The sequence below is a fragment of the Carcharhinus amblyrhynchos genome, chromosome 7 (assembly GCF_965287045.1).
Source record: "Carcharhinus amblyrhynchos chromosome 7, sCarAmb.v2.hapA, whole genome shotgun sequence".
Lineage (NCBI taxonomy): Eukaryota > Metazoa > Chordata > Chondrichthyes > Carcharhiniformes > Carcharhinidae > Carcharhinus > Carcharhinus amblyrhynchos.
The window spans coordinates 59,061,161-59,082,186 of NC_137330.1; the positions used below are offsets into that span (position 1 = coordinate 59,061,161).

Sequence of the window (21,026 nt, forward strand, 5' to 3'; positions counted from 1 at the left end):
ATTGAAGATGTGCTGGACTGAAAATATCCCCAGGCCAAACACTATTCCAACACAAGTAGATGATCTGATTCATTATCTCACTGATGTTTACCAATCTGCAGACAGCAAGATTCCACAATGAGGTTTGCCTACCAATTAATTTTATCTGAGGGTTCCAGTCTCTCTGCTTGTCTGATGATGCATTTCACCAATAATCAATGGAAAGCTCCAGTAAATGAGCTGTATTTGAAAAGAAAATACAATAGAAATACAGGGGACAGCACAGTGGCACGGTGGTTAGCACTGTTGCCTCACAATTCTAGGACCTGGGTTTGATTCCTGCTTGGGGTCACTGTCTGTGTGGAGTTTGCACGTTCTCAACATGTCTGCATGGGTTTCCTCTGGGTGCTCCGCTTCCTCCCCCAGTCCGAAAGTTTAGGTGCACTGTCCATTGCCCCTCAATGTACCCAAACAGGCACTAGAATGTGGCAACGAAGGGATTTTCACAGTAACTTCATTGCAGTATTAATGTAAGCCTACTTGTGACACTAATATATAAACTTTAAAAGAAAATGCAGAGAGAAAAATAAAACTTGCAGTTAAATATTGCATAAGCAGTTTGAAATTCTCAGAAGATTCAGAATTGAAATGCAAAGTAAATCATCTTGCTTCATTCCCAGATACACATTTTGAGATGTAATAAGCATAGGTTACTGCATAACTCCAGTTGTGCCAAACTCCTAGCCACTGTATCACTAGGAAGCTTTTTCATCAAAAAGCAATTTTTTTCAATGAAAGCAATTTTTCAAGCAACAGCCAAATGAAATTGTAGTGCCGATAAGAAATGAAAATGGTTCTTTCATGCTGTTCTGATAATAATGCATTAATGGGAGCAAACATGATAACAAAACCTTAACTTTGTAACTTTCTGATATATATAACACACAGGCTTTGTTTCTCTGTGCCTGTGAGTCAAAAGTGACCTGCAGCTCTGAGCCTCAATACTCAATTGCTTTTCATCCTAACATGTTCACACCATTAAATTTCCTGAGGATTTTTGCTTGATAATTTTTCTTTGTAAGACATAACTGAATAGATTGTGTGGGATTGATTCCATGGGGAGCTTGTTCAGTATTTATTATCTTATGTCTTGGGGCTGAGAGTAAATGTATTTAATTTTCTTTTTGTATTTCAATGAAGTCCTCACCAATGCAGAGAGAGGTGATGGAAAGAGTTGGAAAAGTCATCAAACGCTACTTTAAAACTGACCACTTGAAGGCGCACTAGAGCTGTTGAAGTAATTGAAATGGGTTAAAACCTGTGTAAAGGTTACGTGCACAGGAATGTAATGCAAACATAGGCCTATAAATTCAATTGTGCACAAAATAGGTGCGCAGAGTAGGGTTTGCAATTCACATTCCTGTTTTCCTGCCCCTGGTAAACATGTGAAATTAGGTTGGGAGACAAATTGTTGTATTTGGCAATTGTTTAGTGGAGTCAATGGTTAGGATTGGAGAGAGTAACCAGAACTGAAGACAATGGCTTCAGCCTTCTGAATACTAATAATATTAATGTGGGATGGTTCACCATAGCTACAGTCATGTGGGATGTCATTTGTGACTTTGATTAGATTAACTTCAGAGATTTGGGAGGAAAAATGATTGGAGTTGAGAGAAAGATGAACTGAAGAATTTCACAGTTCATAACCCACTCAAAGACATTGAAGGGAAAGGGAGGTTCCAGATGGAGCAGTGTGGGTTCAGTGTAGATTACCTGAGGAGAGAGCTGGTAATGATGATGATGGTGGGAAGGGTTGGGGAGGTTGGGGGCTGGGAGGAGGGGTGGTGGCTGGAAGGAGTTGATTTAAGCATTGTCTTAAATGCAGCAAGAAAGCTAGCCAAGTGCGTTGTGTTGTGGGGTGGGGTGGGGTTGTGATATTTAAAATGAAGTGAGATTTCCCATTGAGGTCAGATTTGTTGTGGTCCAGCTGTATCCTTAGGATAGTAAGGTTGTACAAAAGTACAGTCTAAATATCATTTTGCTGGTTTATAGATCATGACTGGTTAAGTGACAATGTTGTAGAGTCAAGTGCTGAATATACAGAGGATAGCTAATTAGTTTATTTTGGAGAGTTTCAATGGATAATTCTGAAATAAATAATTTAACATTGACATTCAATATGCATCAAATTTGCTGATTTTTTTTTAAGCTGAAAAGCCAAGGTGGAAGACTAATTCTCACAGTGAAAGATGCACTAAGATGAAAAAGAGCAAAAGAGAGGAAATGAGTTAAAGCAAGAAGTTGTGATCAGAAGATGCCACAGTTGAGTTTAAAATATAAATTGTTTGAAGATGGCAAGATCATAGAAGACCAGGAGATAGGTTTATGTGTTGGGCTTGGGAAATGTGAATTAGGCCATTTCCTGATTTAGAAACCTGAGCACATCACCTGTCACATTGTCACCTCCTGGATATGTGGGTGGGCAGGGTTTGGATTTTCTGATCTCTGAGGCAGCATGAGATGAATGTGGATGATGAGGCCGACTGGCTAGAAAGACTGTCTCAGCCCAGCTCTCTAACATTGTTCTTATAACCCCCCACCCACACTCCATGTCCCCTCATTTTCCCCATTCCCCCTCCGTATATCCTTGAAGTTTCCATTGCTTCAAACTCCATCCTGTTCCATGTTCTTCTCCAGCCACAAGGAAAGCCCACTGGGGCTCCCGATCAGGGCTTCGGAGAACCATGGCCAACATCATGACTATTATCTCCCACCATAGCCACATTCCTTTTCATTCCCCTGATTTGAATGGCCTACTGTACAACAGTATTGTTGCCAATTTTCCTATCCTCCCAGCAGTCTTTGCTCTCATAACCATAAATAACAAGAACATTTGACTAGAGCAAACGTGGAGGCTGCTCCTCCAGTATATCCTTTACCTGCTCACATTTAGAAGAGGAAGACGCTACTTGTTCAAAGTCTTTAAGATCCTGAGGAGTCTTGACAGGGTGAGTGTGGGAAGGATGTTTCTTCTTGTTGGAGAATCTAGAACTAGGCTCATTGTTGAAAAATAAGGGGTCATCTATTTAAGACTGGGAAGAGGAGAAATCTTTTCTCAGAGGCTTGTGAGTCTCTGGAACTCTTTCCCTCAAAAGGCAGTGGAAGCAAAGTCTTTGAATATTTTTTAAGGTGGAGATATATAGATTCTTATTTAACAAGGGGTGAAAGGTCATGGGGGTGGGTGGGCAGGAATGTGGGGTTGAACTTACAATCAGATCAGTCATGATCTTATTCAAGATGGAGCAGGCTCAAGGGGCTGAGTGGCTTACTCCTACTCCTAATTAGTATGTTTGTGTGTATGTATTTACGTATCCTCTTTTCAAGAAGACATGGGAGGACAAATCAGGGAGTGAGCCACTCTAAACCATCCTTACGAATTTATTAATGCCTGGCACTAGGGCCAAATAGTTTCCTTGCATATCCATTTAAGTTACAGTGGACAGGGAGCAGTTCTGAGGAATATTCTTGCCCATGTTGCAACAGATTGGAGAAAGTTTTAATTTGCAATTGGCCCATGTTATGGATTAATCTGGGAAACTTGATATCCATAGTGGAAAGGGTATGTAGTTTTCCCCAACACAAGCATCACTCACTTGAAGAGTAGGACTGGTCAGAAAAATATACAAGGATAAATCCCTTATAATAATGACGACTGCAACATATCATCTGAGCTATTAGCACATCAGAAAGAAAATGCAGTTTAACTGTTCATTCAGCGACATAAATATTTATTAGCTCACTTAAATCAGTACGGCACCAATTCTCTTACTGCAGCTCCACTTCTGGACATCAATTGCATTGACAATTCTGTGGAGTAAATAGACGAATGTTGCAAGGTTGTGGCCATTCTAATTACATTCAAATTAACTGAAAAAGAAGATGAGGTTGAGTTTGCATCTTTTGTATTTCTGGAAACTGAATCAGTTGACTCAGTTCTGTGATGTCACGTCTACTGTGAGGTCACATCCGTGGCAGCTTGAATATATTCAGAGGACCAACTGTTTGGAAAGCAAATGGAGTGAGAAACATCCAACTGCTGTAAGTCTTTTTTTAAAAAGAAACAACTGTATCATTTTGCCCTAGGATCCTATTTGGGGAAGAAATAGGCCAGAGATTCTGTACTGACTACAAACTTGTCTAACCCGAGTAAGATGGGCCAGAATGAATTTCTGCGGGTTTCTGTCTGGTATTGATGGCAACACAGTTATAATAGAGTGCGAGAAGATTATTTTTAATTGTCTGGTGTGGTTTTACATTAGGAAATTTCAGAATGCCTGTTGTTGCTGGGGGGGCATTGTGGACAGTTCTGGGCTTTCTGCCATTCATACATATTTCTTTATCGGGGGTCCTTCGAGCAATCTCATCCTGGCATGTGGAAGGACTTCAGTGCTAAAGGGAAGGAGTAAACAGCGTTGAAACTGTAGAGAGGACAAATAGAAGGAGATGTGTTCAGTGGAATTCTTTGACTCCCAGTGAATTTTATAGGCTCTAGAAATATATGCAGCTCACTGAAGAGCAGCACTTTGATCAAGATCAAGGTCAAGGCTTTGCTTCTCTAAGAAGACTGTGACAAGAGTTGTGCACCTCAGCTCGTAAAACTTTGTCTTCTTTACAGCCAAGATCACTGCAGACCTCAAATTCTTTGCCTGTGGCTCCTTTGAAGAAACTGTAGGATAAAGGTCTGACATAGAAAGGATCACCGTGGGATTGGGTACAGTATCGCCCACCGCATGTGACACATAGAGTCAACTGAGAAGAACCACTGGATGTGGTTTATTTAGACTTTCGGGAGGCTTTCAACAAGGTCTCACATAACAGACTACTATATGAAGTTAGAGCACATGGGATTGCAGGTAATGTCTTGAGATGGATTGGAACCTGCTTTGCAGATAGGATACAAAGAGTTGGCATAAATGGACCTTTTTTTGATTGGCGGTCAGTGACTAGTGGGATTTTGCAGGCTTCTGTGCTAGAATCCCAACTATTCACATTATATATTAATGATTTGAAAGAGGGAACTGAATGTGTTATCTCCAAATTTGCAGATGATACAAAGAAGGATGCAGAGATCCTTCAGCGAGATTTGGATAGATGTGTGGGCATATGCATGGCAGATGCAGCATAATGTGGATAAATGTGAGGTTATCCATCTTGGTAGCAATAATTGGAGGACAGGTTATTATTATTTGAATGGGTGTAAATTAAGAGAGATGGATATTCAGTGAGACTTCGGACTTCTCATGCATCAGTTGCTAAAAGTAAATGTGCAGTTACAACAAGCAGTAAAGAAGGCAAATGGTATGTTGGTCTTCATAGCAAGAGCATTTGAGTATAAGGATAAGGGTGTTTTGCTGCAATTGTATAGGGTGTTGGTGAGGCCACACCTGGAATATTGTGTGCAGTTTTGGTGCCCTTATCTGAGGAAGGATGGCCTTGCTATAGAGGGAGTACAGCAAATGTTTACCAGGCTGATTCCAGGGATGGCACATCTGTCAAATGAGGAGAGACCTAAACTCCAGTGAATATAATTGTTTAGGATTATATTCACTGGAGTTTAGAAGAGTGAGAGGGGATCTCATAGAAATTTGTAAAATTCTAATAGCTTAGACAGGGTAGATTCAGAAAGAATATTCCCAATGGTGGGGAGCGCAGAACTAGGGGTCGTACTTTAAAGGTAAGAGGTAAACCCTTTAGAACTGAGGTGAAAATAAGTTTCTTCACCCAGAGACTGGTGAATGTTTGGCATTCACTAGCACAGAATGTAGTTAAGGCCAAAATGTTGCCTGAAATTAGATATAGCTCTAAAGGGCTAAAGGGATCAAGGGAAATAGGGGAAGGTGGGATCAGGCTATTGAATTTGATGATCAGCCATGATCAAAATGAATGTTGGAGCAGGTTCAAAGGGCCAACTCCTGTTAAACATAAAATATAGAACAGTACAGCACAGTACAGGCCCTTCAGCCCTGATGTTGTGCCGAGCTTTGTCTGAAACCAAGATCAAGCGATCCCACTCCCTATCATTCTGGAGTGCTCCATGTGCCTATCCAATAATTGCTTGAAAGTTCCTACAGTGTCCAACTCCACTATCACAGCAGGAAGTCCATTCCACACCCCAACCACTCTCTGAGTAAAGAACCTACCTCAGACAGCCCTCCTATATCTCCCACCAAGAACCTTATAGTTATGCCCCCTAGTAATAGCTACATCCACCTGAGGAAATAGTCTCTGAATGTACACTTTATCGATCCCCCTCATCATCTTACCTCCATTAAATTGCTTCTCATCCTCCTCTGCTCTAAAAAGAAAAGCCCTGGCTCCCTCAACCTTTCCTCATAAGACCTACCCTCCAAACCAGGCAGCATCCTGGCAAATTCCTAGTTTCTATGTTTCTATGATGTAAAAGCATACATTAAGCTGAACTTTATCGACACACCACGTCATGTAATGCTATATTCTGTTCTGCCAAAGTGTCATCTGGACACAACGTCAGCTCTTTTCTCTCCTTACAGATGCTACCAGACTTGTTGAGATTTTCCAGCATTTTCTCTTTTGGTTTTAGATTCCAGCATTTGCAGTAATTTGCTTTAATACTATACTCTGCACTGTCTCCTTTCCTTTTCCCTTATGTACTCTATGAATGGTATCTTTTATCAGATTAGTGTGCAAGAAACAATGCTTTTCATGGTATCCCAATACATGTGATAATAATAAATCAAATCAAGACTCAGTTGAATCCAATGGAAGCCCATCTTTAACATCAGAGAGTGTGGAGTCAGAAGATCTAGCAAGGCTGAGATAAAAACATTAAATTCATGGCCAAAACTAACTTGAAAATATGTTAAGCCATCAGCAGTCAGATTTGCCATTTTAAAATGCACTGTGAACTGCCCAAAGTCCTGATTGGCGCCAGAAAACATGCTCAAAAACTGGGAATCAACAGTTTCATGACCAAAAACTCTGGGGAAGACTCAAGAAAGTTCGATCCTGGGAGCTGCTGCCAAAAATTTTATTATGTTTGCCATTACAGCAGGAGTCTGTCAAAACTGACATGCCCGAGAAACATTATGGTAACACCATCAAAGATTTCCTATTGGCATTTTAAAACTTAAAATTTTAAATGACCGTGGATTAAAAATCTACCTTACCAGACTAGTTTGAGCTCATCCCAAGGCCCTGACTAGTCACAAAATAGGGGACTTTGTAAAAAAAGAATTCCTTAGACACAGGATTGCTTCAGGTCTAGACAGTTAACACCCTACTTTATTCAATCAGTCCAAAAGCCAATGCTATAATAGCTAGGCAAGAAATCACTGAGCTCTCAGCACAATTTGATGAAGTTTTAAAATCATTTGACAAATATTCTAATATGGACAGTAAGTAACAAGGACCTTGAAAGAACAAATTTTAACAAACATGTCCACATCCAGGAAAGTTTGATGAGTCCTTCATTAATGAACTGAACAGAATGGCTATGATTATGGTGACCCTGAAATCAGAGCAAATCAGGGACAGACCTGTTGTCAGAGTGGGGGATGATGCACTCTCAGTTATGCTTCAAGCTTAGGAAGATTTGACTCTTGGAATAGACATTCAGATTGCCAGGCAATCCAAAATCCACTTACAGCACAGATCCAACTTAATGGTGAAAGAAAGCCTCCATTGTTCAGCTCATAAACCAGCAGAGAAGGCATGCCCAATGCCCAGCAATCTCAGCATAGTGTTTCAATTGCAATCACATAGGCACTATGGGAAGCTGTACAAAGCGAGTACAAACAGATGCACAGATGATCCAAGATGATTCCAAAGGTCAAGGTACCATGATAAGCAGAGACACAACCAAGTTTCTGAGGTGAGGTTAAAGATCAGAGATTTTCATTCTGGAACATTGACATCTTGGTTCAACGTCATCTCACAAACTTCAATTGGAGCTGGATAAGGAACCATGGCTGGTGACCCAATGGCTGATGCCACTCACTACACAGCTGTACAGATCAGACAGCATCAAACTCTCAGTAAAAGGTACCTTGCAGGCGACACTCGGTTTATACAAACAAATCCGAGAGACTTTGTTCATCATCCACAACCAAGAATGTTTCCTTTTAAGCTGAAAAGCCTGTGTCACAGAAATATAGAATAAGATTAGAAGTAGGGTATTTGGCCCTTTGAGGGTGCTCCATCATTCATGGCAGGTCATCCAACTCAGTAGTCTGTTTCCCATCACCCTCCCCCACACCCCCCACCCCATTTCCTTTGATCCCTTTAGCCTCAACAGTTACATCTAACTGCTTCTTGAAAACAATCAATGTTTTTGCCTCAAATACTTTCTGTGGTAGCAAATTCCACAGGCTGACCATCCTCTGAGTGACAAAGTTTCCCCTCATCTCAGTCCTAAATGGTTTATCCTGTATCCTTAGACTATGGCCACTGGTTCTGGATTCCTGTACCAATCAGAGACATCCTTCCTGCATCAACCCCGTCTAATCCTTTTAGAATTTTATAGGTTTTTATGAGATCCCCCCTCATTCTCCTAAACTCTAACAAATATAATTCTAACCAACATAATTGCTCCTCATGGGTCAGTCTTGCCATTACAGGCATGGTGCTGGGACACACATCAAGAACAAGCATTTGGGTTGTATAAAAGCATTGCTTTCAATTGACATCCTGGCCCACCTCACTGCCCACCACTTTAACAGTGGCAGCTTCATCCACATGCCTTGAAGCAGTCTTATTTCAGGAACAACCATGCAGCTGTTGCTGACCAGTGGATTGCGCATCCAGAGGATTGTTGGACTTAGAAACATGATACGCTGTGATCAATAAAGAAGCTCTCGCAGTTACATGACCATGCAGGAAATTTTTGGACTACACCATTGATCTAAAGGTTACCACTGAAATTCATCATAAGTCACTGGTCTCACTGCTAGATGAGAAGGAGCTGGCAAAGAGACTCAAGAATCCAGAGATCCCTTCTATACCTCAGGAAATTCACATACAAGACGGTATACATTCAGAGAAAAAAAACCAAGCAGTGATGGACACACTTTCCCAGGTCACTATAGACCTTTCAATGAAACATGACGCCAACCTGAAAGGGGAATTTGAATCATACTCCCTATTGGTGAAGAAACACCCCCCGGTTTCACAGGAAAACTCCAGTAAATCCATCTGGAACAAATATGTGATGAGGAGTGTGCCCTCATCTGCCATTATTGTCAACAAAGTTGACCAAGCAGAGACTGAGCAGTAGCAACATGAAGACTTGGTTTGAACAGCAGAAGCCCATCATCAATGATCTGTTGGTGTACAATGAGCAACTGGTCATTCCAGCTTCCCTTCAGCCGAAAATCCTTCAGGCCATTGGCAACACCTGCGCATTACCGAACACAAGACATCCACAGTGTAATGGCCACATATTTCACCAAGCAATTGGAGACATGATAGCATACTGCCAGGTGTGTGTGCTACACAAGGAGGACCAGAGAGAGCCCCATATTCTGACAATGCCCAATGATGTGGGTATGCCGGCGTTGGACTGGCGTAAACACAGTAAAAAGTCTGACAACACCAGGTTTTAGTCCAACCGATTTATTTGATAGTAAACTAATGAGCCATGGGAATGATTGGGCATCAATTTATTCATCTTCAATTGCAGATCCTTCTTCATTGTGATGGACTACTTCTCACGATGGGTTGAAGTGAAGAATTTGTACATAGCAACCACAGTGCTCGTAGTGAAGGCATTGAAGGAGATGTTCATGAGCCATGGCATCCCAGACCAAATAGCATTGGATAACTGTCCACAATTTACAAATGAAAACTTCACCCAATCTGTCATCACTTATGGCTTCCAGCACTGTCCCTGGCTTCCACCACTGTACCAAGTCCCCAAAATACCCACAGTCAAACAATAAAGCAGAAAGAGGGTCTGCAGAATAAAAGTGCATCTGAGAAAGAAAATTGACTTTCCAACAGTGCTGTTAATCTACAGATCCACAAAGCTGCAATGCAACTTAGACCTTATCTGAAGGAAATCTGCCATCCTTACCTGGTCTGGTGTGACTCTGGATCTACAGCAATGTGGTTGATTCTTAAATGCACTCTAGAATGGCTTAGCAAGCCGCTCAGCGCAAGAAAAATTAGGGATGGGCTATAAATACTAGCCCAGCCAGCAATGCTCACGTCCCTGATAACATTAAAAAAACAAGAGCAGCAGATTTCACTTTGAGCTCAGGCAGATAAATAATCAAGCTGTTTCCTAATTTGACAAAGATTAATGCTTTGCAATCCACTTGACCGACAAATCAAAAACAGCTCTCTGCGTGGCAGTGTTTATATATTTAAAAAAAATAAAAATTGCTTGGTTGTTAAAAGTACTAATTGTATCCATTCATACAGTATTAAAGGTTAAATTTATCTAGACTTTTAATTTGGATTTGTCTGACAGTGGATGTGTACACTATCAATGCTGAACTGTAATTAAAGAGGGAGATGAATGACAACATAACTGTGGTTAAATTGGAAAAAAAGCAACAAATAAAAAATACAAATTGGTTACAGATGTAAGTAATGTTTTGTCAAGGCTAGTGTTAAATCTGACAATCTCTGCTACCTACAAAGCTTGGTAGCATGAAACCAATTTAAGTCAGTACGCCTACACAGATATCCATACAGCTAGATACAGAAGTTCAAAATCCTTCCTGTACTAGCAAGGATGATCCAGTTATTCCCAGATGCAACAAAATCTCAAATAGAAGATGCTGCCGAATTTTAAAATTTTCTTAACAATTGTTTTAGTGACAAATAGCATTAAAATAGAAATACATATCTGCAAGAAAGCATGCTGCATATTTGTTATACTGTAGCTTGTGGCCTGACACTGGTATCTGACAGCTTCAATACTCCTTTGGTAATTCCCTATTAATTCCTCAGACATGTATGTGATTGCCATTCAAGTGCTATGCACGGCATGGTGGCACAGTGGCTAGCTCTGCTGCCTCATGGTACCAAGAACCTGGGTTCAATTCCAGCTTCGGGCCATTGTCTCTATGGAGTTTGCACATTTTCCCCCCTGTCTGTATGGGTTTCCTCCTGCAGTCCAAAGATGGGGGTTAGGTTGATTGGCCATGCTAAATTGACCCTAGTGTTAGGGGGATAAGCAGGGTAAATATGTAGGGTTACGGGGATAGGGCCTGGGTGGGATAGTGGTTGGTGCAGACTCGATGGGCAGAATGGACTCCTTCTGCACTGTAAAGATTCCATGAAGTGTGAGAATAGCAAAACTCTGCGCATTGAGTTTCCTAGCTAATTTTTTGACAGAGGGGCTGTTCACTTTCTCCTCACTTTCATAGTGTCACATAGATCAGAGAGGATCGCAGCAACTCTAGCGCAGAAGGAGGCCATTCAGTCCACTGCGCCAGTGCAAGTGTTAAATCTTCAACTAGAGCCGTACTTGAATTCTATTAATCACTTTGCTGCAGTGAGTAAAACAACCAAGTTACTGCCATTGTTAGTACATCTACTAATAATTTTACATCATATTTTATTTTGGACAGCAAAGATATATTGAGATTATTTTACAGTGTGCACTGACTGAGCAAAACATACAGTCATATTGTCACAATTCACCTCTCAAACCAATTGCCATCATTCATTGTCTATTGGTATTCTCCGTCGTGGTGTTCCAAAGAATGGATGAAGAAAATACTTTCCAGTGGTTCCTTGATTACTTTACATTAAAAAAAATTTGTAAAACTATAGCAAGGGAAGAAAAGTATAAGAGGTGGCGTTACGGCCATTAAATCACCTAGCAGATAAGAACTAAAAATATTTGCTTTTGAACTTCTGTTTTAATGTCATGTTGATTTTTCACTTGGTTAACTTTGACAGTAGCTACTTATGAAAATGACACAGGTGAGCATTAATTCACTGAAACAAAACACTGCCACACTGTTAATGCCCAATCATTCTTTATCATAATTTAACTGGATAATTAACAATTATCACAACGTTTCCGTCTTGGGTAAGAGTCATACTGGGGATACAAAACACTGTTTCCCTCTCCCCACGTACTGCTGCACCTGTTGAATTTTTCAAACACTTTTTGTTCTTATTTCAAATATCCAGCAACTGTTGTATTTTGTTTTTATTATTCACAATTTTTCCTACATTCAGCTATGAAATTGGAATAAATTAAAAATGTTTGCTGGAGAGCGTGTGTAAATATATAGTTAGATTATTGTTTCCAGTTTTTTTTCAAAGGCAGTAACTCACGTCAGGGGCAATTTCAATCAATATCACTGATATATTTGGGCAGTTTGTAAATGCAGCTATATGCAAACCTAAACATTGAAGATCAGTAGACTGTTTGACTGTGGAGAAGTACCAAGTTTCACTTTTCACTTTTGAGAGAGATCATTGTAAAGCAATCTGATGCCTTAAACTTGAAATTCTTAATGTTTTCTAATATTTGGGTTCGATTCCCGGCTGGGGACACTGTGCGGAGTCTGCATGTTCTCCTCGTGTCTGCTTTGGTTTCCTCTGGGTGCTCTGGTTTTCTTCCACATTCTGAAACACTTGCTGGTTAGGTGCATTGACCCGAAAAGGCGCTGGTGTGTGGCAAGTTGGGGAATTTCACAGTAACTTCATTGCAGTGTTAATTTAAGCCTTACTTGTGATTAATAAACTTTAAACTTTTATTCTGTGACCTTCTTCGCCTTTGTTGCTCTAATCACCAAAACCCCTTTAATTGCATGAGAACAGTATTCCTCCTTCCCTTCTGCATCTCTGTTTTCCTTCTGCTCATGATTGCCCTATCATCAGTTATCGTGACCCTCAGCTTTGACATTTCCATCTAGATCTCTCTGCTTTAAAGTGCTCCTTGAAAACCTATTTCATTAACCAATCTTTTAGCCTCCTGTTCTAGCAACACTTTAGGTGGCCCTTTATTAAATTTTGTCTGCTAATGTTTCTGTGAAGGGCCTTGGATATTTTTACCACATCAAAGGCACAGTTCAAGTATTTGCAGCAATCAGAAACAACTGGGCATTTTACTTCAGCAGAGTAAGAACATTATTGTTTTATTTGTTCTTGAGATGTGAGCATTGTCACAGTGAAACTGTGAGTGAGTGAGACCTACCTAGAACTTAACCTTCTAACTACAGGCATATTGAACTGTTTAAAGAAGACACTTTTTAAAAAAAAGTACAGATAAAGGCACTGATTGAAAAATGGCTGTCACTTGATTGTTGATGCTATAAAGTTGACCACTTTTCTGGAACTGAAGTCTAAATGAAATGCACTGCCGACCCAGTAACATGGAATTTAAAATCGATGGGTGGGCAGGGGTGACAACTAAAACCAATTAAAGTAAGGAAAATATTTATGTTACTTCACATGAGCAGAAAAAGAACACATGGATTTTTAAAAACAGAAGGATTTTAAAAAAATCATACGGATTTATGGGATGTGGACTTCGCTGGCTAGGCCAGGATTTATTTCCCACTTTATTTGATTTGATTTGATTTATTATTGTCACATGTATTAACATACAGTAAAAAGTATATTTCTTGCACGCTAAAAAGACAAAACATACTGTTCATAGAGAAGGAAACGAGAGAGTGCAGAATGTAGTGTTGCAGTCATAGCGAGGGTATTGAGAAAGATCAACTTAATGCAAGGTAAGCCCATTCCAAAGTCTGACAGCAACAAGGAAGAAGCAGTTCTTGAATCAGTTGATGCATGACCTCAGACTTTTGTATCTTTTTCCTGAAAGAAAAAGGTGGAAGACAGAATGTCCAGTGTGCATGGAGTCCTTGATTATGCTGGCTGCTTTGCCAAGGCAACGGGAAGCCTCAATTGACAGAGTCAATGGATGGAAGGTTGGTTTGCATGATGGATTGGGCTACATTCGTGACCTTTTGTAGTACCTTGCGGTTTTGGGCAAAACAGAGCCATACCATGATGTGATACAACCAGAAAGAATGCTTTCTATGGTGCATCTGTAAAAGTTGGTGAGAGTCGTAGCTGACATGTCAAATTTCCTTAGTCTTCTGAGAAAGTAGAGGCGTGGTCGGCTTTCTTAACTATAGTGTCAGCATGGGGGTACCAGGACAGATTGTTGGTGATGTGGACACCTAAAAACTTCAAGTTGTTGATCTTTTCTACTTCGTCCCCTTTGATGTAGAAAGGGGCATATTCTTCTTTATGCTTCCTGAAGTCAATGGCAATCTCCTTCGTTTTGTTGACATTGAGGGAGAGATTATTATTGCTGCACCAGATCACCAGAATCTCTATCTCATTCCTGTACTCTGTCTCATCATTGTTTGAGATCTGACCCACTACAATGGTGTTGTCAGCAAACTTGAAAATCGAATTGGAGGGGAATTTGGCTGCACGTGTTAATACATGTGACAATAATAAATCAAATCAAATAAAATCAAAATATTCTATCACACTCCTAAATTGCCTTGTAGATGGTGGACAAACTTTGGGGAATTAGGAAGTGAGTTATTTGTCACAGGATTCCTAGCCTCTGACCTGCTCTTGTAGCCACGGTATTTATATGACTAGCCCAGTTCAGTTTCTGGTCAATGGTAAACCTCAGGATGTTGACAGTGAGGGGCTCAGTGAAAGTGAATCCTTCATTATCAACAAAGAAGGTGTCATGTCATAAAATAAAGGATACAATTCTAAAAGGATTGGTTAACAGTTAAACATCCATTGAAGGCGGTAGGAGAGATTGAGAGAGTGATTAATAAATCATTCAGCAGCTTAAACTTTATCAATAGTTGCATAGGATCTAAGAACAAGGAGGTGAAGTTGAACTTGTGTAAGACACTAACTTGGCCTCAGCTAGAGTACTGCATGCAGCTCTGGGAAGAATGTGAAGGCATTGGGGGGTGTGCAAAAAAGAATGGTTTCAGTGTTGAGGAACTTCAGTTATATCAGAGGATATCTTGGAGAAATTAGGATTGTTTTCCTGGAGAAAAAAACGAGAGGAAATGTGGCAGAGGCTTTCAAAATCATGAGGGCTCAAGATAAGGTAAATAGGAAGAAATCATTCCCACTCATGAAAGAATTGAGTGTGAGAGGGCATGGGTTTAGTAATTGGCAAAAGATGCAAAAGCAATATGAGAATAACTTCTTCTATTAGTGACTGATTAAGATCTAGAATGCACTGCCTGATAGTGTAGTGAAAGTAGATTCAGTCAAAGCATTCAAAAGTGAATTAGACTGTTACCTGAAAACAAAGAATTTTACGGGAAGAAGGCAGGAGAATGGCACAAAGGGTGCTGTTCATTCAGAGAGCTGGTATAGACATGATGGGCTGAATGGCCTCCTTCTGCACTGTGACAATTCTATGATTCTGTAGGAGGTGGTTACAACCTCTCTTGTTGGAGATGGTCATTCCCTGGCATTACTGTGCACCTGAGTATTACTTGTTAATAATCAACCCAAGCTAAAATGTTGGCCTTATCTTGCTGCATGTGGGCACAGACTGTTTCAGTATCTGAGGAGCTGCAAGTGATACTGATCATTGTGCAACCATCAGGGAATATCCTCAATTCTGACCTTATGTTGGAGGAAAGATCATTGATGAAGCAGCTGAAAATGATTGATCCTAAGACACCACCATGAGTAACTTCTGCAGCCATGCCCTGCTGAGATGATTGACCTCCAAAAACTACAATGTCTTCCTTTGTTTAAGTGTGACTTCAACCAGTAGAGAGCTTTTCTCCCTGACTTCCACTGACTTTTATTTACAAGAGCTCCTTGAAAATGTCACATTCAGTAAAATGTTGGCTTGATGTCAAGGGCATTTGCTGTTGCCTCACTTAAGGCAGACCAAATCAGCTGCATATCTCAGCACAGATAAAAAACTCTGAATCTGACATCCTCCTGCCATTGCATTTCTCCATTTTTTCCAGTCTTCTCATGTTACATGCAGACCAGCAGCATTCTTACTGCATTGGAGAACCAGGGCAAAGCTTACTAGCACACTCCACTTTCAGTGATTAGAAAGTCTACTCGAAGAGTTGCAAGTGTGGTGGGTTTCTGTATGGCTAATGATAACTTTCTTTAGGTGCCTATGTCTGGCAGCTCATCAAGCATTCCTCCAAAAAAAGGAGGTGGGAGGCTAGAAATATTCCTTCCTGTCTCACATACATTGGTATGTTGACCCTGTGTCACTAGTCACAGGCTCAAATTCATTCCCACTCTCTCCACAGGAAAGACTTGAAATTTCAAGGTAACGTGAAAGAGGAAGAGATTGAGTGAGACAGGTTGGATCTCAATTTTTCTGTGTAAAAACTGAGAAAAATCAATGCTTGCTGATAGCTTTATTGAAAAGGTTACAATTTTGGCACACTCATTGCCAAATTATCAGCTGCCTATCTTTGTTGAATAACTTGAAAAAAAACCATTACAGATATATATTGCGTATAAATATGTGATTGCATATACACTTTCATCAGGCAGTAAGAACAATTTTGCCCTAAGGTAGAGTGATCCTTGATGGACAAATAGTGGAAAGTTGACAATGCAATGATCAAAGAAATTTATAATGTATGCATAGCAAGGTATTTAACCTGAAGAGACTAATATGTCTTTCATTTGGCCACAAGGCACAGTTATTGATTTCAGACATGGACTCCCCAACGACATCTTGGCAGGTGATAAGCCCTGCCACACTCAATAGCTCAACTCAGACTTCCACAACTGGTTTAACCAAACTGATGCTTAACCACAGGTATGTTACTGTATTTTATTGAGATTTTTACTGCAGAAAATTTGAATATTTGACACAGAAATTTGCAAAATTTTGCGTCTTCTTCAATACTAGCTATGACTATTATTTATTAAAATTTACATTTCATCAACAAAACTACATATTGGGAAATTTAAAATTGAGATAGGAATCAAGCAGTCCTGTTAGTGGTCAATGAATTCTCCAGGCAGTGAGTCAAAAGATATTGGACCTGAAATTAAAGTGTAACAGTTCACTGTACGGAAGCTTGCTCTGTATGGAATTCCTTACTTTACCACTTTATCGATGGCTTTAACTCATTTATTTTTAACAGGTTCATAATTCTGTTAAAATTATGGAGAGGGGACTTTGTGATATCACTTCAACAGTTTTGGGTTCATACACCACATTCAGTCCAGGACTAAATTAGAAACCTTGGTAACTCCTTTATTTCACGTGACCATTGGCTGTACACATTGTGTGACAATTCCCTGGTGGAAGGTTACAGAGGGAAACCTTGCCAAGTACTTTAAGAGGCACCACTGGTATGGGAAAACAAAGTAAAAAGTCTGACAACACCAGGTTTTAGTCCAACCTATTTATTTGATAATATTCTCACTAGCTTTCGAGGGGACAGCCTCTTCGTCAGGTGAATGGAGAGTTCTGGCCTCAGACAGAGCATATAAAGCACAGACAGTTTAGAGATTACTGATTAAAATGCGAATCCTTACACCTAACCTGCTGTTCAAGACCTGAAGTGGCTGACAATGTGAGTGGTAGGAGCACTGATCACAGTTTAAAGAGATGTGTATTGTCTCCAGACAGTACAGTAAGTGAGGTTTTGCAAACCCAGGCAAGTCACGGGGGTTACAGATAGTGCGACATGAACCCAAGATCCCTGTTGAGACCGTCCTCATGTGTGCGGAACTTGGCTATCAGTCTCTGCTCAGCGACTCTGCGCTGTCGTGTGTTGTGAAGGCCGCCTTGGAGAATGCTTACCCGAAGGTCAGAGGCTGAATGCCCGTGACCACTGAAGTGTTCGCCAACAGGAAGGGAACAGTCTTGCCTGGTGACTGTCGAGCGATGTTCATTCATCCGTTGTCGTAGCGTCTGCATGGTCTCCCCAATGTACCATGCTTCGGGACATCCTTTCTTGCAACGTATCAGGTAGACAATGTTGGCCGAGTTGCAAGAGTATTTACCATGTACCTGGTGGATGGTATTCTCACGTGTGATGATGGTGTCCATGTCGATGATCCGGCATGTCTTGCAGAGGTTGCTGTGACAGGGTTGTGTGGTATTGTGGTCACTGTTCTCCTGAAGGCTGGGTAGTTTGCTGCGAACAATGGTCTGTTTGAGGTTGTGTGGTTGTCTGAAAGCAAGAAGTGGGGGTGTGGGGATGGCCCTGGCGAGATGTTCGTCTTCATCAATGATATGTTGAAGACTCCGGAGAAGATGTCGTAGCTTCTCCGCTCCGGGGAAGTACTGGACGACGAAGGGAACTCTGTCCACTGTGTCCCGTGTTTGTCTTCTGAGGAGATCGGTGCGGTTTTTCGCTGTGGCGCATCGAAACTGCCGATCTATGAGTCGAGCACCATATCCTGTTCTTACGAGGGCATCTTTCAGGGTCTGGAGGTGTCTGTCACGATCCTCCTCATCTGAGCAAATCCTGTGTATACGGAGGGCTTGTCCATAGGGAATGGCTTCTTTAACATGTTTAGGGTGGAAACTGGAGAAGTGGAGCATTGTGAGATTGTCTGTGGGCTTGCGGTACAGTGAGGTGCTGAGGTGACCGTCCTTAATGGAGATGCGTGTGTCCAAGAATGCAACTGATTCTGGGGAATAGTCCATGGTGAGTCTGATGGTGGGGTGGAATTTGTTGATATCATCATATAGTTGTTTCAGTGATTGTTCACCATGAGGCCAGAGGAAGAAAATGTCATCGATGTATCTAGTGTACAGCATCGGTTGAAGATTCTGTGCAGTGAAGAAGTCTTGTTCGAACCTGTGCATGAAGATGTTGGCATATTGAGGCGCAAATTTGGTCCCCATGGCTGTTCCATGTGTCTGGATGAAAAACTGGTTGTTGAAGGTGAAGACATTGTGGTCCAGGATAAAGCGGATGAGTTGGAAAATTGCATCTGGAAACTGGCAGTTGTCAGCATTGAGTACTGATGCAGTCGCAGCAATGCCATCGTCGTGGGGGATGTTGGTGTAGAGCGCTGAGACATCCATTGTGACGAGGAGTGTCCCTGGTTCAACTGCTCCATGTGTGCTGAGTTTCAGTAGGAAGTCCGTAGTGTCGCGACAAAAGCTGGGGGTTCTTTGTACAATGGGTTTCAGGATGCCCTCGACGTAGCCGGAGAGGTTCTCACACAGAGTTCCATTGCCCGATACGATGGGACGGCCACATCATGGGAAAACAACTTTAATCTATATTACGCTGTCAGTATACTGCTGACAAAAAGTATACATTTTAATATTGCTTTCTTCCAGTGTTGCAACATAAACAGTCTTGATTTTTGAACTGAATTCACAAACCTCTGATATTAATCTGTAAGAGCTCAGCTGGAATCCAGCATTACTCTTTCATAATCTTGCAGTGTCACTGATGTTTGAGATAGACCTCATTTGATTTCCCAGTAAATGTTATCATTTCCCCCACTTGAAGTTTGACTACATATATTTCTTTTTAGAAAAGAAAATAATTGAGTCAACTTCGCTCACTTCTATTGAAGGAATTATACTATACGAGTCTTTCCTCAAATATGTAGAAAAACAATATTAGATACAATATTAGCTTGAATTTATATAGCCTTTTTAACATAGAAAAACATTTGCTCAGAGACTTGATCAGACAAAAAGGAATAGGTTTATATATTATGATCCTCATGAGAATACATGAACCATAAGAATGAACTAACGAACAACACTCAAGTGAAGAAATGCCAGACAAGATTTTACTTTTTGTAAATTTTACTTTAACACAAATCAAAATCAATATTTAACTTAAATTTAGTATAAATTAACAAATAAATTGTATTTCATTCAAAAGGATGAATCTCTTCTTAAAGAGTTGCGACAAAGATACAACTCATGAAATTACAACCACCCACATTGCTTCCTGCAGAACTATTGCACCATGTACAACCTCACAATCTTTCTGACTCATCCTCTGGTATGTAAAATCTCTCACTTTTTTTGCTTAATGGATTTAGTCCTACAGCCACCAGAAATAGTGGTCAGAATTCTCCAGCTGTTCAAGCCCTGCCACTGCTGCCAGTGAGAATGGAGAACTTGGCAGTCAGCTAAATCTCTGTTCATGTCTGAGGGACTGGAAAACCCCAGGCATGGGCAAGTTTGGAGAATCCAGCCCAGTAGCTCCATTTGATCTGAGTCAGCCAGAATCTATTAGGCATGACCCACATAGGAACCAACAACCTGGTTAGAACAAGGAATGAGATTCTGCTGAGGGAGCCTGAGGACCTAGGGTCCAAACTAACAGCAGATCCTGCAAGTTAATAATCTGAGGAGTTGGATTTTCAGAGGCATTTGATAAACTGGCACATGAAAGATTATTGCAGAAGATAAATATATTCAACACAAAAACAGAAAATGCTGGAAAATCTCAGCAGGTATGAGACCATCTATGGAGAGAGAAATAGAGCCAACGTTTTGAATCAGGGTGGCACTTCATCAGAGCATCTCTCAAAATATTGGTTCTATTCTCTCTCCACAGATGCTGTCGACCTGCTGAGATTTTCCAGCATTTTCTATTTTTGTTTCAAATTCCAGCAGTATAGTGTTTTTATAGCATATACGTATACTCAAAGTTTCTGCTGTTTCTCTTTTTCCTTCATTTCTTGCTGGTGGAAGCCTTCCTTACGATGGTGCCTGCACTTCTTTTCTGCAGGCTTATAATATGTATTAATTCTTCTTCATGGCCTCCTCTTGCTGGCGATGCAGGTTACTTTCATCCTGTGCATAGAATTTACAGCACTGAAACTGACCAGTTGACTGAATTAATCCATGTCAATATTAATGCTCTGTATGATCCTCCTCCCTTCATTTTTCATCTAACCCCCACTAATATATTATGAACTGAAACTTGACTCCTCATGTGCTTATCCAGCTTCCCCTTAAATGCACTTATTCACCTTAGTCTGGATAGTGGGTGGGAGTTTCCGCTCATGCTCGCCCCAAAACTGGAAAATCCCGCCTCAGGTCAACGGACCTTTGC

The 21,026-nt window shown here is 40.8% G+C and overlaps 1 protein-coding gene across 1 annotated transcript in view; it reads left to right on the top strand.

Moving 5' to 3' along the window:
- Positions 1 to 21,026, top strand: part of LOC145345589 (uncharacterized) — a 50,354-nt gene that overhangs the window by 13,708 nt on the left and 15,620 nt on the right. The window contains exon 3 of the mRNA XM_080193424.1: positions 16,665 to 16,789. Within this exon, the coding sequence (XP_080049550.1) occupies positions 16,665 to 16,789 (125 nt within the window). The remainder of the gene's footprint in view (positions 1 to 16,664; positions 16,790 to 21,026) is intronic.